At 41.2% G+C, this 18,999-nt stretch overlaps 1 protein-coding gene across 3 annotated transcripts in view; it reads left to right on the plus strand.

The window, feature by feature from the left end:
• Positions 1 to 18,999, plus strand: part of FMN1 (formin 1) — a 52,409-nt gene that overhangs the window by 9,237 nt on the left and 24,173 nt on the right. For all 3 annotated transcript variants that reach the window (XR_008355468.1, XM_053474612.1, XM_053474611.1), the window contains exons 4-6: positions 5,430 to 6,109; positions 6,425 to 6,569; positions 12,382 to 12,469. Coding sequence is in view for 2 of the 3 variants with exons in the window: in XM_053474612.1 (XP_053330587.1) it covers positions 5,430 to 6,109; positions 6,425 to 6,569; positions 12,382 to 12,469 (913 nt within the window). In the remaining variant the exon portion in view is untranslated. The remainder of the gene's footprint in view (positions 1 to 5,429; positions 6,110 to 6,424; positions 6,570 to 12,381; positions 12,470 to 18,999) is intronic.

Consider the following 18,999-nt stretch of genomic DNA (forward strand, 5'->3'; position numbering starts at 1 on the left):
TACTTGTTGTTTCCGCCTTTTTTCATATAGTGTTTAATACAATAGATGTCCAGTGATAATGTTGCACGGATAAAGAATGCTTTTCATCTGCTTTCCCATGTTCTCATAGGGAATTTTGCTCACATTAGTGTTTGGTGCCTCTGAGGGGGATACATTCTGCTACGGGGAGTTCAAAGGTGTTTTGTATTCTAATAAATGTCATACTACCATACAACATTTTTAACAATCTATATTGGTTTTTGTCTAGGTAACATCACATGTTTAGAGCATATGCGGAGTAGCATTAGTCTGTATATTCCCTTCACAGTACTTCTACACACTCTAGGACCCAGGCAGTGGTGTATTCTGGCCTATGTAGATCCATGGATTGTGGGGTTGATACACTGCGGAGGTCTACGCTCTGTAGCACTCATCCCACACACCGCGCGTCCTTCAGTGATGGAGGGACGGGATGGGACGTCAAGCCCTAGCATCCAGAACAGATGACGTGAGGCTTTATGTAGGGCCTGGGAGGCATTTATCAAAGCTACTCTGGGCCAGTCCTAGGGCAGTCGCCCCTTTAAATACACCATTGCATCTGGGTTTAGTTTCAATAAACCATGAGTTCATATAGGAAGTTTAAGCTCCTTGATATCGCCATAAATTTTGAAGAGCCAACGCCAGTGAGCTTCTCTTGCAGAAAGATGCTCCAACCGGTAACAAGAGTTTTAAGGCTCCTCGCATTATTGCCGTAGCTCTCCGATCTTGGTCCTTCATCAGGCGTAGTAAAGTCAATGGTTTGAAAAGCCCCGTGCAAACTCCTCGTTTATTGGATTGACCCCACATCTTTTGATTCAGTTATTTAGTGAAATATGTTCTTGGAGCCTCTCCAAAACTCATCGTGAGAGCCGGCCTAAAGCTCTTGGGCAACTGGCTCGTGGAAAGGTCACTGATTAATTCAACATGGCGTATTTCCATAGACATCTATACTCCAAAATCTCATAGATCACTTCTTAGACTCCTTGGTCTGTTAAATCTAAATAGAGATGTGTAAGACACCCGCTTCAAAGGCTTTCACCAGTGAAACACTTGCCCCAGGCTCCCTTTTTGCATCTTCTTTGTTCTGTTGCGTGGAGTTAGTTTGATTTCTTCAGGTGCCTCGAGTCCTTTTTTCATCTCTCTGTACAGCATTGTTTAATCTTCGGTAAGCACCATTTCCCATATATAGTTCCACTTTCCTTTTAACATATCAAAGTATAGAGCTAATTTCATCCCCTTTCTTCCCAGAGGGCCTGGCGTTCCCTCCAGCACTGCAGAGGTGAAGCTCCCATGTGCATCTGATCATAGGGTCCCAGGTACTTGGACGCAACTAGCCTCATTTTATGGATGCTGGCTGAGGTCTGATTGCCTTCCTTCCAAATGCTGGTATTGTGACCTCTGATTGGTGTGTTTTTGATTTTCTAACAAGCATGTTTTCTTCTGGAGCCGATTTTGGCATTTATTTTTATTGATTTCTTTCCTTTTATTTCTTTGTACATACTCCCAGTTTACCCTGTACACACTGGTCATACACAGATGTTCAGTGCCAGAGTTTAACAAACTAGCAATGTGAATTTCCAAAGCAGGGGGTATCCATATTTTTCTTTTGGGGGGGGTCGATATCTTTTCGTTCTATTTTTGTGGACCATCTTGCATAGGATCTATAAGTTTTATGTTTATAGTGGGATCGGATGAGCACCTCTAATTAATGCCTTATCTCAGCGATGATGTGCGACCCGTAACCCGGTGCTTACGGGCTTTATCCCTCATTGAGAACCGTTCTTGTTTTCTGTTGAGTAGCACAAAGCAGATTAAACTAAATGTATGTGAAACTTGATTAGAACCAAAAAACTGTTTACATGAAGCCCATCTGGAAATTAGAAGAAGGAAATGTGTAATAGTTCTCATACCTTCTGAAAACAGATCTTTGGTGGAGCGCTGAAGAAGGTTCTCTTCAGGACAATATGTCTGTTCCAGAATGTGTCTCGGGCGTTACCACTTTCTTTTTTCCGGCCTTTTTATTATTTTTTTTTTGTTGTTTTGGATTGAGTCACTAGGATTTATTGACACAGAGTTTGTATTTATTTCTGCTAAATTCTTTGGGAGTCTTTTGTACCCTTATTTTCCATGAAGGGGGTAGAGGTTGGACCGCAAGAGTATGTGCGTAACCAACGAGACTCATAAAGTGCGGCGAATCAGATCACTTAATAGAACCATTTATCAAAGAATGTTCCAAAGAACTGGGCAGTCTAGCCGTGATTTCGACCACGTCATTGTGTTGGATGAAAAACGGATGTATTTCCACATGAAATTCTCTATTGCTCCGAGCCACCTTGCACCTTCTACCAAAACATCACCACGGCTTTATTATTTCTTTAGGTCGTTTCTCAGTGTATTTTGTATTCCCTCAAATGGAACTAGAATAGAAACATTGACAGTTATTGTTTTATTAGATGAACTCCATGCATTGTGTAAACATTCTGCCGAATAACTCGCATTCGTTATGGGCAAGGGGCATAATCCTTCTGTGCTCCTAGCTTTTGGGCACTTTAGATGGTTGCGGTGGGAAAGATTATCAGCACTGCTTGCGCAGTTCAGTCTGATCCCTAGTGTTTTAGGAATTTAATAGGTTCAAATAGGTAACATTTCAGAACTATTCTGCTTGATATATGTGCCATTTGCCTCTTTGTGGAGAGAAGATGGGGGGGGGGGACTCCAAAGGTAAACTATTAAGTAATCTACAATATTTCTTATAATGTGTACCCTTTCATGTTTCTCATAGATTGCCTATAAATTATGCCATAGACAAGATCCTTAACCAACACCAGGTGTTCCGAAAGAGCCAACATTCTCTGCCTATGACTGTAGACATGATAGAACCAGAATATAAGATGGATCTTCGTACAACCGTTACAAACGGTCTCAGAGCATAAATATTCTGATCGAACTATGAAGTTGCGTTGGGATAGCGCCTTTGCCATTTCACGTATGTTTAGTGATATCGTGCATTTAACGAAACCTACCTTTTTTAGAATGGGTTGCTATGTTTTCTAAGCAGAAAATGGTTACTACCCTTAACTCCAACCAGATGCACGTTGTTTAGTCTCTTGCCAAATGCCAGATAGACGTTATTAATTGAGGGCAATTTGATGATGATGAGAAGGCCCCGCAGAATTACCATTTAATGACCCATGCCGTATTACATAGGTTTTCCTTTTCACAAATAGATTTGGGGTATAACTACAAAACGTTGTTGGGAAAATATGATGAATTGTTAAGTCCCAACAAAAGGGAAAAAATAAAAAACCGCTCTTTTTTTTTTTTTTTTTTATCAGCAATTGATTCATCTGCTCTCCAGACTCCTAATATGTTGACTTCATTAGAGGAGGATAGATTAGCGTTAGAAGGAACGTTTACAATAAAGAAAAAGAAATCTGCTTTTGTTTTTATGCAGCGCTGCCAATGTATACAACGCTGCACATGGAAGAGGAAGTCACACACATTTAATCACTAGAAACCACCTAATTCATCTCTGTCCCTCCTCTTGCGGGGCTCTGTTGATAAATGCAGCGATTATCCTCCAGTGTCATCAGAACTGGGGCACAGGTTGATGATGATACCGGAAATAAAGGTCAAGTTGGGGGTTTAAACAGCATAAAAAGAACCCATAAAATAATCCGGTAATGAAAACCATCGATTAATTGTCTTCTTCTTGTTAGTGATTCAGATTTATGTGTTACGGTATTACGTCATATCTGCCTCCACAAAAAACATACCCAGCGCGTTTCATACAAACGTCCCTTTTTTCCATGCCCCCCCCTCCAGTGCAAATCATATTGACGTTCTACTTTCATCTCAAGTAGTTCTTGACTTTTCATGGACTCTTCCTGCGTCGTTCTAGACAAACTCTCTACACAGCTTACTTACAGTTGTGTGGCTGCTGTCCAGAGCTATTATAATATATATATTATTTTTTGGGCAAAGAAGTAATTTTAAAATATATGTGACCCCACACGCTACTTAACAAGAAATAAGTGGATGTATTAATACTAAAGTGAAAAGAAAAATATTATATTATTTTATATATGAGAATACTAAAGAAAAATATGACCGTTCCTCTATACTGTGTGTGTGTGTGTATGTATGTATAGATACATACACACATACATACACACTGTTTATATAATCACAGGTAAATGCCCTGGCAGGTAGGTCTCTGATTTTGTCAGCAGGGGGCAGTGTTTAGTTTTTATGATGGCTGCAGCGATAGGTAAACATTAAAACATCATTTGTTCCAGTTCTCTTTCACCCAAACACAAGCTTAAATAAATTGTTGTAATTGTCACACATGCACTTTTCATGTTTATATCATTAGGATTTAAGGCCTAAACTAAATATAGCAGTATTTTCCGCTGGCCGTGTTAACCTGTTGTTATAGCACATGCCGATTTGCCAGAATACTGTAGGCTAAATATAGTTTTATTTATTACATATACATATATTCTGTTCAGTCCTAATTCTCCTCTTTCTCCATTTGCAATCCCACACAAATTGTTGTGGTTTTATTTTCTTGCAGAACACATGCGCGTGTATATAGCCCAAACTTTAACATTCATAAGATAATAAAAAAAAGTAAAAATTAAGAAATACATATTTTTATCTGATATAAAATAAATATATTGATCTCCAGCTAGATATGTGCAAACTCAAAGAAAAACACCTCACGTCACATTTAAATATATAATATTTAAGTATATTTTTGCCACCAGTGTTTGTCAGGATATGAATCTGACATTTCTTCTGACAAAAACTACATGATGTCTTAGGATCAACAATTTTCCGTTGAAGAAAAGTTACCCCAAACCATATTCAGTTACTGATCCGCTTCATAGAGATGTCACATATGTCCAGGTTCGGGGATTTACGCGGTTTTATTACTAGATGCTGTGGCCAGAGTCTTTCCTCTCCGACTATCTTGGGAGCTATAAGCCCCAAAACACTTGGTGTCGTTTGTCTCATTTGATACTTTTTTGTCTCTTTTTCTTGTTGTGTATTATGTACTTTCTAAATTGTGTCAAGGTCAAATGCAGTCATAGTGGGATTCCAAAATGGCGTATGCCTTCTCTGCACTATACAATGTTGCAAAGATATCTCAACTATTATCTTAACTATTTTTAAGGTGTTTTTGTTACTTTCCCTCAAACTACCCCTAAATTTAGGCTACCTTAGATAATGGTGACCCTCTGCCCCCCCCTGGACATAACATGTAAAAACATATTGGATGAACTGCTCAAATTGGCAGTTTTTTTCTTATATGAGGTTGGTCAACAGTGGCTTTATCTTTTTTTAGGCATCAAACAGTTTACGTTGCTTATGTTAATGGTTCAGACTTTTCTGCTTCTCCTCCTCAGTCTCAGTTTGAAGTGGAGATCTTCAATGTACGAGGGGAACAGGCAGTTCAGACAACAAGACTTGAGGAGGCAATCCAGAACCTTCAAGAACAGCTGGAAAGCAAAATCAGTCCACGAAAAGGGGAGGCCAGAGATGTCTGTGTGTCTACAGAGGATGAGAACCCACCACGGACCTTTCGCAGCGTGTACATTCAAACTGACAGAGACACATTCCTGAAGCCCAATGAGGAGGACAGTAGGACTCAAAAGAGTAACCAGATTATACCCAAGAAGCTCAATATCACCTCACTGAACCAGAGCCTCGCTGGTCCAAATGAGACTCAAGCCCTACCTCCTCCACCACCGCCTCTCCCAGGAGCTACTTCTATTCCACCACCTCCACCACTACCAGGTCTGGGTCCCCCTGCACCTCCACCTTTACCTGGCTCTGTGCCTCCACCTCCTCCACCGCCACCTTTGCCTGGCTCTGTGCCTCCACCTCCACCACCGCCACCTTTGCCTGGCTCTGGTCCTCCACCCCCTCCTCCTCCTCCTGGCTCTGGTCCCCCACCACCTCCACCTCCTGGATTCATATTTGGTGGCAACTTAACCTCAAGCAAAGCCCCTCGGAAACCCCCCATAGAACCTGGCTGCCCAATGAAGCCACTGTACTGGACGAGGATACAGCTCAAGAGTAACGGGTACGTTTTTGGAGATTAAAATGGGATAGAAAATCAAAAATGGTTATGTCATATGTGTTCCTCTTCCTAAAAAAGTACACATGCGTGGTGGGGTGCCTGGTGATGGAGTGAAACAAAGTATTCTTCACTCATCCTTGAAAAACAAGCTCGAGCTTGACCTTTAAATCATGGGGTATTTCTGCAGCTACTGTTACAAAATGTCAGTACTTACAGTTGATGCATCAGCTTCAATCGAGGGAATTTTGGGAAGTATTTGGCTTACGACCAGTTGTTAAAAAAGTTGTAACGTTCACACATCTCTGTACATCCAATCAGTTCCAATCCCACGTTATGGGAATCGCTGAGTGAGCCCAATATCGCTGACCCCAAAGAGTTTGAAGATCTTTTTTCCAAAGCGAGTCTTCAGCCGAAGAAAAAACCATTGTCGGAGACCTATGAGAAGAAAACTAAAGCCAAGAAGGTATGTTTTTAATTTTTCCCCGAGCCATAGCGTCTGCATTATGTGTGGGCTTCGTTGTACAAATTATGTGTCTAATGCAACATGCATAGTTTATGAACAACATTATTAAGAGACAGCGTTGTATATATACCTGGGCATTTCTGTTAACTCTATGTCTAGTTCACGCTGTGTATTCGGACAGTGTAAGTTAACAACATATGTCTGTTTTTAAATGCAGACCAGAGGCCTTAATGTACAGAGAAATTCTGCAGTAAATATGTTTGAAATACTCTGAATTTATGGTCATAAACAGTGCCTTCCGTGTCGAGGGAAGGTGAGGGATCCATGTAGTTATAAGGGGCAAAAAGCCCCTCATAGTTAATTTATTTTATAAGTATGCCATATGCTTTTTATAATGATAAACCTCAATGGGTGTGGCAAATGATTATATATATATATACATATATATATATATACATATATATATATACATATATATATATACTCACAAACCAGCAGCCAATATAGCTAAGCTATAATGCACATGTATCATTGTGCCAGCTAAAGGTTGTGGGAATTGTTGTTAAGCATGCTATATGCCAATAAGCCTTTCAATCTCTCTTTTCAATAGTTTTTGATCCAGGAGGACTCGAAAACACTCTTTGGGATATAAAGGGGTGATTTAAATCTGATTCCTGGATTCTACCTGGCGTCACTTTTGTATGGATGCATCATTTATGATTCCTTTTAAAGAATGTGACTGCATGGGGTATGCATTGCTGCATTTTGCGAGTAGAAAGAAAGCTTTGTGCTGTGTGCGATGGGGTGCGCCCGTTCTGCAACTAACCGGCCCTCCAGCTCCGGAGATCACTATATTGCCTCGTAGGTATTGGGGTGCAGTGACTTTGTCCAGGTTTGGAGTCAGTTTTCTCCCCATTGATCTGCTGGCACTGCCTGAAGAGCCTAACGATTCCAGAGAGACAAGAATCGAGCCAAAACTAGGCAGGGATATCGATGTCTCTGAAACCTTGCGGAGCTCTGACCCCAATGCGCTGAGAACCACAATGGGGACAGAACATTTATCTCTTTAATCTCTCTGCATCGGCTCTGCTAAAGCGATGGCTTTGTCATACGCGTTCTGTCTACACATCTTTATTCTTGTTTCATGTAACTTTGAAACGTACGCCTATTTTGTTCGTGTGATGATGCTTTTGCATTTTCACTTATTTGGGACCCATGCTTATAGATAGGGCTAGCAGACCCGACACATAAAACTGGATGGATTCCCGTGGACAAGTGCAGCAATAAGTAAAACATTATATCGAGTTAGTGTATACGTTTTACATGCTGTCAGATAACACTTGTACGACAGTCCAGCAGGATATAGAAGCCACATGCGGCTTTAAGTGGTTGGTCCAGCAATGCTATACATTTTGTGGTCTGTGCGTTGCAATGAGTTCTGACACATGTCAGTTTCTAGCGTAAACATGTTTGAACCTTAGTGCAAATTTGCTGAACTGAACATTTTAACCTTGATAGGGTGTCTAGGTAGCGGAGTCCCTGCCAGATTCTTCGTTACTCCAATAGCAATCAATTTGTCTCCTTGTACTGTGTTTGCTGTTATTTGGGGCCACGTTCGGCTGAGATCCCAGATGAGGTTAACATGGACTCTGCCAATGGTGAATATTTCTCATTGACCTTCAGAAATCAGCAAGTTGTACTTAGTTTTAATGAACGGGACACAGAGCACTTATGCGATGTTTAGTAAATGATCATTTTAGGGTTTCAAATTTTCCAAAAATGACGTTTTTTATTTGCTTATATACACCTCATTTTCTGTCTCTGCCAGTGACAGACGATTGGCTGATGCTAGAGGTGAACATGTCAGCTGAGACCCTTTTCTCACGGCTCCTGCGCTGGGGGGCACCACATTTCCATCCCCTCTTTCATCCTTGGTCAAAATGAAGTCACTCGCTGCCAGGCTTCTTTGACTCTTCAGTAATGGCTGGAAGTAGTGCTGGTGGCACAGAGAGCTGCCTGTTACCTTCTACAGGTCAGGCGGCTTTCGCAAAGCTTGAGAAATTAGGTATATTTACAGAAATAAGTTATTTTTAATTATTATGGAGCCTTAAGTGCTGCCTGACTATACAAGCTTTTCTTCTTTTTTAAAGTAAGTCCACAACAAGATTTATTGATGAGGACCGTAGGCATAAAGTACGTGCGGCCTCCTATGCACAGCTACAAGAAACAGACAGCTAGCTGTTTATTCCTGTGACCATACCCAGACTTTGCTGAACGGCGTTCGCACATACTGTCATGGCGTCCATGAACCGTTATGGGTCACCAAATGATGCAGTCAGCCCAAAGCGGCCTTCACGTCACCTTCCCTGTCCATGGTACTAACTTAAATGGCGATACATGGAAGTCTCTTTCTCTAACCTTCTCCCTTCTGGGAAATGCCAGAAAGCAGATGGATTTATTATTAATAAAATAATTCTTATGCTGTCTGCTATTGAAGTCTTACTGATTATTGACAAACCTGAAGGGTTTGGTCTTACGTTGAGTATTTAATATTTTTTTTGCACCTCGCATTAAAGGACTATTGTATTCTTGTGTGACCGAATAGCGTGCTTGTATCGCCCTGAAAGATTGTACTGTCTAGAACCTTGGGATCTAGAGCTCAACGTGTCCCAAACCCCTCACCTCACACCCTTTGGGTTCACTTTAAACAATGCTTCAGGAACTTTGTGTGGCCGTGGAGGCTGGCCGTTACAAAGTATCAAACTGTGCTGCCTCACTTAATTGTTTAGGTTGTCTATTGTCTGGGCCAAGCCCAGGCACAAAAATATAGCGCCCCATCCAGCCCTGTATTACACATTTACCAAAGAGTACTATAAAGGAAACCAAAGTGATGTTTCATGAACCCGTTAATAACACGGTTTGCATGCAAAGTGTAGTTGTCAGCGTAACGCGGTACTGAGAACCCTTGTGCTAAACCGGGGTTCTTTCTGTGCCTTTGTGTTCTAGGACCAGAGTATGGGTACAGAGCTAGAACCCATCAGTATGCTGCCTGGCCTTGCAAAGCACTTTGTGTGTCTGTGAACGGAGTTAAGCATAAGGATGTTTTGTGATAGTATGAGTTGTGATCCATCACCCGGCATCTGTCAGCACCGTGATTAACATATCAAAGCTCAAGACGGGGTTAGCATAACGGCCTCACTGGCGTCTTCTCTCTCTTCGGATCTCACTAATTGCTTACATGTGTTCTGTAAGCCTCAGTACAAAGGAACAGGGTCCAGTGTCAGCAGAGAGATGTGTCGCCAGACTTTACCAGATCGTCATGGACAGCGTGCATGAAGTGAACTGAGCTGTCAGAAAATCAGCGTAGATCGTAGGTCTCTGCGTTTACAGAACATCAAATAAGATTATTATTATTATTACTGTTATTATATTTAATGATTTAATTTAGATCCGGAAGATGTAGCGATCGGATTATCAAGCAGAATTCCAGCTTTATTATTAAAACCCCACTAACCTTTCTTTGGTTTGAGGCCTTGGCACTTGGTTTATTAAGCTAGTCCCCAGTTTGAACGTTCCCGTTGAACTACCGGCTCTCTTACTGTATCTCTAGCTAATCATCTGTCTTTTAGCTGATGTTTGAGCCACGATTTGGAGGAGTTTGAAGTGATGTAGCGCCATCTTGCTATGATCTGCTGTTCACACCCAGGACAAAGCCAGACATTGGCACGCCGACTCACCGCTATCTATACCCATCTATACCCACATAACACATTGGTGTTCTATGCCGTTCAGGTAGATTCTTCTGAAACATTACAATTAAAACAAATAATAACGCAACATGTATCAAAGAGATTTTAACACGTGGACAAGTCAAAAGCAACAGTAACCCAGACAACTTTTCCGAGCCCCGCCGGCAGGAGAGCTAAATGGCAAAATCTGCCATCACATGCCAGAAAAATAGAATGTCTTATTATTAATGAAGAGTGAGGATTAGATTGCCACAATTCAAACCTTTATGTACATTTTATCCCCATGTCTCGTTAATTGTTAAGATGTTAATGACAATGATTGATGCACAGATAACAACATTAGAACCCAAAGAACCCCAGCGCTGTCTCGACGTATGCTGTAATCTTCTTCCTCTGGCACTGCAGGGGTTAATGTGCGACGAGGCGCTGTGGTCAGCACAGCGTTAATGATTCCATTTCTCTCCCAACAGGGCCGGTCTCGCGAGTAATTGTGACCATGTGTATTTCTGTTTAGAGACCCGAGCTTCTTGGCTGGGGCATTACATTGACTTCTCAAATATTTAGAAGAAAGGGATTTTGGGTGTGGGGTGTTTATCGCTCGTTTTATTTTGTCTGCATTTCTCTAGATTTGTTAACGTTGTTTACCCCTTTGCTGCCATTTTGGATTGGCAAGCCGGACTTTGGAAAGTTAAAATTGCGCACAAAATGTTAAAACGAGACTATAATGTTGGCCAAGCAGGAATCCCTCGAGTTGAATAACACAACTCTGCGTCCGCTCCAGTTTTAAAACCTTAGTGACTGTATAAATCTGTACAAATCTACCCAATTCTGGTCCATTGGAAGCCTTGATCGCTGCTTGGTAGCCTCATGTCCCACATAACTGTATCATTTATGCCGTAACTTGGATACCTTGGAGGAGAGAGTGGTTGAAACATTTAAATACTTAAATGGATTTAACAAAGTACAGGAGGCGAGTTTATTTCAAGTGAGAAGTGTTAGAACAAGAGATCGTAATCTATAACTAGACGGTCGGAGGCTTTAGTGTAACGTAAAGACGTTTTACTTTCCTGAGAGGGTGAGAGGTAAATGAAACAGCCTCCCGGCAAAAGTGGTAGAGAGAATTCAAAAATGCATGTTACCCTGAATCTAAGATGAGACCAAGGAATGATTAATTTAAAGAACCAACAACTTGGGCAGACCAGATGGACCAAACAGTTCTTATTTGCCGTCAATTTCTGTGTTTCTATATAGCTGATAGATGTAGAATTTATGGGAGAATCAGATTTGGAAGCCAACCTGGGTTTTTTTGGTCAGACAGCAGGAAATATATTCTTCCAGTTCATCAATATTAGGTTTGACAAATCATAGCACTCGGGTGGCCATGGCTCGCTCCTACCTTTTTAGATTTGTTTTTTTGTGCTGTTTTATATGTTGAACTCTATTGGTGTTCCTCTTTCTAGCCACTAAAAAATATCAAGATGGCTCAAAGATTTGCCTGACTTCTACAGAGATTTGCCCAAACCTGATCTGTATATAATACTTAAATAAAGGCGCTAGCAATAAGAGCAGGACATACATTATGTCTCCCCGGCTGGTGTCTCTCAAGCACGGCATGTATGTATAGAAAACTTATTGCTGCTCCGTAGAGTTACCATAGCCTGGTTAGGCAGTCAGACCTTACAGAACGCGATATCATCAATAGTCTGTTATATCTGTCACTTGTAATACAAAGCCGCAGTAGAGAAGCTGCATATAGGGAGAGCAGTCTCTTGTGAGAGCTCTGCTGGCCCGTGCTCACGGGTAGTATGTTTTATCACTCGTTAGTTACGTTAGATGATGCGCAATTAGCTTTGTTGGGTTTTAGATGTATAATAATCTTGTTGTCCTCTTGTCTGGGAATTGAGCGACCTGCTAATTCGCCACTAAAAAACACAATTTTAAATTCAAATGTGTGTCTTTTATCCGCCTAGCTTTTACAAAGAGGTCGATAAGTTGGGAGGCGACTGGTATTTAGCCCGTGTCTCCATTTCTGAACAATAGTGATTGCTCTGTTTTCCTTGCAGATTATAAAACTCCTTGATGGGAAGCGGTCCCAGGCTGTGGGCATCTTAATTTCCAGTTTACACTTGGACATGAAGGACATTCAACAAGGTGAGTGACGGCCCCTGACACGTTTAAGATAAACTGTGGGGTTTATCCACTAAATGTAGAGTTTGCAAGAGAGGTGTTTTAACACCCTGACTTTACAAAGGTTTGGTCCTGTATAAAGCACATTACCTTTGTCTCCTCACTCATAATTATTCAGTATACAGGGCCGGCTCGGCCCTTCACCCTGGAGACGCATGTCAGTGTTGGCCCTTCATAATGAATAGCGAAGTGAGGGAGTTGAGACCAGAGCTCTTGCTTTAGTGAATAAACCCCTTGCATGTTTTACATATCTGCTGCATTCTTACTTTTTATCACCTTGTAGCATTTTGTAGAATAATCTTTGGCAGGAATTACTGAAAGGCTTTATCTTGTCTTAAAGCAGCATTCCCGTCTGTAATGAAACCAACTTTCCCCAGCAAGTCATCCATCTACCTTTCAACAGACTGCATGGCTATTGTTTTATATACATTCATACATGTGATACGCTGCTGCTGCTTTATACTTCTCTTTGCAAGTAACCAGCTAGGATCTGAAAAGTGTGCCCCCTTCACGCCGTACCCCCCTCTTTCTAATAGGTATCTGTGTGCCTCACACAGATGGCATCATGAATATTGTAATGACATCATGGAATAAATCTTAAGTCATCTTTTATGTATTACTTTTACAAACAAAGTGAATGGTCTCCATTCTATCAGTCAATATCTATATCTGTGTATGAATAGATTGTGAAGAACGCAGCAGCATGATCCATCTGTAATAAAATACTAGCGTAATATGCGTGACTTTGCACGTTGGCCTTTTTTTGAGAAAAAAAGTCACTTTTTTGGGGACGTAAATAAAATAACAAAAGTATGATTGGAAAAGAGAACCAACTGTCTCATCTAGTAAGTCCACCCGTTTTCTAAAATGTTCATGTTTAGAACAAATACTTTTCAAGAAAGCTCTTCAAAACTGGGGTGTGGATTTTTATATAGCATAGCCACGTTAACGCTGGAGTTCCCGGGCAAATGGGCTGTATATGTCAATCATGTATTGTCAATCATATATCTAGGTAGATTAACAGCAGTTTATCAGCATTATATGGAAGAGTTTGTCTTACATATTCTGTGGAGAGGGAGAAGGTGCGTGTTAAAACCCTCACCTATTGGATCCAGCGGCATCTGCAACCCATTATAGCAGCGGTGACCTCCTCCTTTGAAGTTCAGTGCCTGTTAGTTCAAGGGCCACTTACACATGGAAGTATTAGAGAGACTAGACCATGTTTTATACTGCTTTCCCTTCCAGTCCCTCTAAGAACTATTTCCCCCTCCCAAGAGCCATGCTTGCTGCTCCTAATTAGGGCTTTAGCCGCTTTTTAATTAGTTTACTACATTGATTCTTTAATCTGATAATTAGGGACGAGGCCCAGACCACTATGACCAGACTGATTAAGCCGAGTCCTCCCATATTCGGCAAGCGTTCATTATCTGTGCGTTTTTCACTTCGCATCCCTCCATGATCGCAGCCCCCGTTCCTAAAATCCCCAGGGGCTGGAAGGATGCACTTTTCCGAAGAGTCACAGAAGATATATGGCTGTGTGCCGCCGCCACCGTTTTTTTTACTGGAAATTTACATCAGGTTCAAATGCAAACAATACAGATACGGTATGTTAGGGAACGTCACGAGCAGACCCGATGGAAATTATTACCAATATTTTATAGAATAATAAATGTCTCCATAGCATAACCTTGTAAAATGCTAGTCGGTAGCTGTGCTCAGGGCACATTTAACTCTGCGGTGCCTGCATGATTGTTATTCTAGGATTGTCAGGTGGTTTTGGGTCAATATTATCCTAGTCCTGTCCTAATATCTCTTTTTCTGCCCAATGTTGCTACCCATCTTTTAACCATACTTCAGCCCAACCTTGGCTCAGAATGGATTAATTTGATTTCAATATTTTTTGTATTATTCTGCGTTCATAGCAGCTTCTGATTGTATAGACCGTAAAGAGGTGTCTTTGCAAAGCTGCCGGAGGGATATTTCTGCGGAGAGCTGCTGGGGACTTCAAGCCGTGTCTGTGCAGAGCTGCTCAAGTGTCCGGCTCGAATGTGGTCTGGGCATCTCTGGTGCCTGAGACTTTGTGCTGACAACTTTATGTAACAAGGCAGTTGTACATTAAGACCTTAGATCTCCTACACATCATAAATCCTCTGGCATGTTAAAGACAGTCAGGGAGGAAAGTGTCTGATAAGTCAAGTTCACAGGAGACGTTGGAATCGGACTGAAGAGTCATCATTAGTCTTTCTGCCTTTTCACTGACACTGTTTTTAACTTTCTAAATATACACTCGGCTACTGATAGAGGAAGGATTTCCAGAAATCCGAGTACCGTTTCTGACACTCTGTCCTAGAAACTAGACGCTTGTGTGTTTTACCAAAACAAATTGTAAACTTTCCACACAAAATTATGATTTTTTTTCCTATTTGTCACAATGGTTCTTGAAATGTGCCAGCTTTCCTTTCTAAGGATAACTTCTCCCTGTAACTTTTATGTTTCCTCAAGTTAAAACTATTTGGATTAGCTTTCCATATTAACCAGTGGTCACTCGTGGTGAGAAGTTGTAACTGTTAAGTGCCTTCTTAGATTTGCCAATAGATGGCCCTGTAAAAAATGTCCAGATCATCAAAATTATTTTAATTTTTCCTAATTATGATACGTGATGATTTCATGTATAGAACTAAAAAATATATCAACCCATCTGTATGTGTAAAAGTAATTGCCCCTTTAATTATTAAATCAACCAAATTTAATTGATAATTGGGTTCAGTTTTACTAGACACACTTGTTTAAGGCTAAACATCAATTAAATAGAACCCGTCTTGCAAAGTGAAGTTGGCTAAAAGGTCTCAAAAACCCAGACGTGATGTCGCGATCTAAAGAAACAGATGAAAAACAAAGTCATTGACATCTATCGGTCCGGAAAGTGGCAAAGAAAAAACCACTGCTGGCCAAAAAGAACACAAAGGTTCATCTCACATTTGTAAAAAATATCTTGATGACCCCAAAGACTTCTGGAATGATATTCTGTGGACTGATGAGCTAAAAGTAGAAGTTTTTGGAAGACAAGAGTCCCGGTTACATCTGACCTGAAGCATTCCGCGATAAGAGCATCATACCAAGAGTCAAAACCAGTGGTGGACCTTCAGTACGTGAGCGACTTTCCATAACTGATGGGACCGTGAACTCTTCTCTCTAACAGAAAATCATGAATGGAAATGTCCGGCCATCAGACCTAAAGCTGGAGCGCGGTTGGGTTATGCGGCAGGACGATGATCTGAAGCACACAAACAAGTTCACCTCTAAATGTCTCAAATGAAACAAAATGAAGGTTTGGAAGCGACCGAGTCTAAGTTCTGACTTTCATCCATTTGTGGCTGAATTAAAGCAATTCCACCAAGAAAAGTGGCCGAAATTCCTCCACACGATGTAAAAGCTTCATTGGCAGCTATCGCAAACATATGATTGCAGTTGGCACAACTAGTTATTATGTTTAGGGGCAATTACTTTTCACATGGATGATATAGGTTTTGATTAACTCCTTACCTCTCTTCTGTACGGTCTACCCTTTTCCATTCTTCTTTTAGTGTGCACCCCGCTCTCTTATTCACCTTTTTTTCTTAATTCATGGCTTCTCACCTTCATACACTGTACTCGGTTCATTGTTTGCATACATTTCCACAGTCATTCCCTTAATTGTAGTGGATAATTGTATAGGAACCAAGGAGGATGGAAAACATGACATTCTTCGTGATTAGCCCTCTTAGTCACTGAAGGGAGGTGGACATCCCGCTTAATTTGTCACAGGTCAATTTTGTATACTTAAAAAATAAGGCTAATTTACAGAAGTTTGTTATACGTCAGGTCATGCATAATTCCTGGAACTTGGTCATGCAAAGATTGAATACTTTAGTTCCATTTAAAAGAATATTATCATTTTTGGTAGGTTCCCCTCCTCCCTTATGCAGTCAGCACGGTTGTAAGATTTCACCGTATTCTTATTTGTTTGTACGCAAACCAAGAGCTTCGTAATAGAAGCCATGTTGTAACTTAGAGTTGGTATTCATCCATACATGATAAGCTCTAGATGGGTTGTAGGCATATAGTTTGGAAGGGTACTATCACAGCAATCTACCTTAATTGTTCTGTCCCCTGTCAGTGGTCCAGATAAGGCTGGTGTGGCGTGTAGGTTGGCATTAATGCTTCTCGTTCTCAATCAGCCAGCAGTGTTTCCATTTACACTGAACCCTTTCCTACCTACTGCAAGCAGGGGGTATGTTTATTCACGATTACCCTGCTAGCTGCTAACGCTCACCAACACTAATGAACTGCCTTTTTTAAAATGTTAATTTTGTTGTAGTAGCAGTTTTTGAGATACTTGTTTAAAATAATGTATACAAGCTTTTTATTTATCTTGCTGGGATTAACCTTGCAAATATAAACCGAAATTTGGATTTCATCATCATCATAGGAGGATGGCCTTTCTAGAACCTAGTACACAAGGATTACTGTACAAATCTAAATACATTCTAGTTTAATAAAAGACTGTCCAAGGGTGCTGGAAATAAGCTAGATTCCGAGCAGGCCCCTGAGGAACCAGAGAGCGAGAGTGGTGGGACCGAGCCACCATGTATGGCTGTAAATGTCAGGAGAAGAGAAGCCTCAAAAAGGAGTCCAGACGACCCTGGGACTACCTGAGAAAACTGGACCTTATCTAGGTACCATCTACTCATAACTTCACATGACCTTTACTAGGATTCATGCGGTAGGATTCAAACATGGTAGACTATCGCTCAGAGGTTATGGTCTTTTTCCAAGGTCCGTCATCTGTTCAAGGTCCTGACAGAAAATATACGTTTGTCTTATGGTGAGTTAGCAGTAACTGTACTGTAGGTGAGGTACAGAAGGCCAAGATATACATGCAATAGAAGCTTGAACCCTGTAGGATCAGGTATATCATCAAGCAGACAAGTCATCCTACATCAAGAATGATGATGATAATAACAAATTATAACGTTGCAACCCTGACAAGTTTCTCCTGCAAGAACAGCTGGGTTGGCCTGATAAAGCATTGCTCAATCACTGAGATTTCGTGGTTGAACAATGTAAATATGTCAGTTTATTTATGTAGCCGAAAAATGCCTTTTGCACCTCCTAAGAGCGTTATCATCTGATAAGGACACGCACTTTTTGTTGTGTGAGTTGTGTAATCTGACCCACTTTCGACTGACTTTATATGAAATCCAGTCGACGGCTCCAGCTTTTTGTTCCGCCTGCATTGAGTTACTCACATCTTGTTTTATGTATTCCTCTAAACTATAACATCTCATAAATACTTCATCCTTATAAGTATCGGTTTCTATCGTTTTACATTTCTCCATCTGCCTCTTTGAGGATGCTTTTTAAATACAAGATCGTAGTTTGATTAATGGGAAAGAAATAGTTTAGTGTCTGTTTGATACACAGAACTCTTAAATCTCCTTTTGTATTGTTTTTTTTCCTCTTATATTTATGTATGCGGGTAAGAAATTAGCGTGCGCCGTGTGGGGAACGGGACCCGGATGGGTTCTTAGTGAAATGAGTCCTCGGGGGGCATCTTACACTGTGTTGTAAGCAATTTATTATATGGTCAGGAGGGTTCAATAATCGTTTTGAATTAACTATGTTAAAAAGCAGAGCGAGAACGCGAGATTTAACTTAAAACAATTCAATAACCCGAGCGTGTGAAATGTAGCCGGCAAGTGTTTTTTATGAGCGTCTGCCTGCCTGGGAGCTGGGTCCTGCTCTGCTTTGTATCCATTCTGACGGTTATTATATCCTAATGGGGGCAGCTTTGCTCTAATGACGCTGCTGTATATAAATTCTTCTCGGAGCGGGCAGACACTGTAGGGCCACATAAAAACGTTTGCCTTAATTTCCCCGCAAAAAAGGATCTCAGAAACCAGACCAGGCTTGTAACGGATTTTTTAAAGGTTGAGGAACCCAATAAAATTACCAGCCTCGCACAGCATGCGTCTGCTTCCTTTTGGAGTTATTGGAAGGTGTAGGTGAGATATTCAGGAGGCTGACAGTGTATGGTGGAGGGAAGTGAAAACCCACCGGGGCGACTGGCTTTAATGAAACTAATTTGCATTACATGGCAAGTTTCATGCAGCCAAGCTTCATAACATTAGCACTTTCGGAGGCTGTTGGAGGTGGGAGCAGAGAGACCGAGTTCTGTCTGAGAAATCTTATAAAGGCGCGCGGCTTTAACATATAATCTCCTCAAAGGAGCCGGCCATAACACATAATGATAATGGCTGTGCTATAAACATTTGCCAGAATGTAAAGCGGCTTTGAAGCGCGGGGATGTGTGAAAGGGTACTGTGTGGTAATACTGGAGGGTTTGTACGCCACCACGTTAAAAGCGGGGCGTGTATGCAGGGCCGTAAAACGCAAGAAGGCCTCAATGGTTCCAATAGGCGACTGCCGCACGTCTTCTTTCGTGGACTATTATA

The sequence above is a fragment of the Spea bombifrons genome, chromosome 9 (genome assembly GCF_027358695.1).
Source record: "Spea bombifrons isolate aSpeBom1 chromosome 9, aSpeBom1.2.pri, whole genome shotgun sequence".
Classification (NCBI taxonomy): Eukaryota; Metazoa; Chordata; class Amphibia; order Anura; family Pelobatidae; genus Spea; species Spea bombifrons.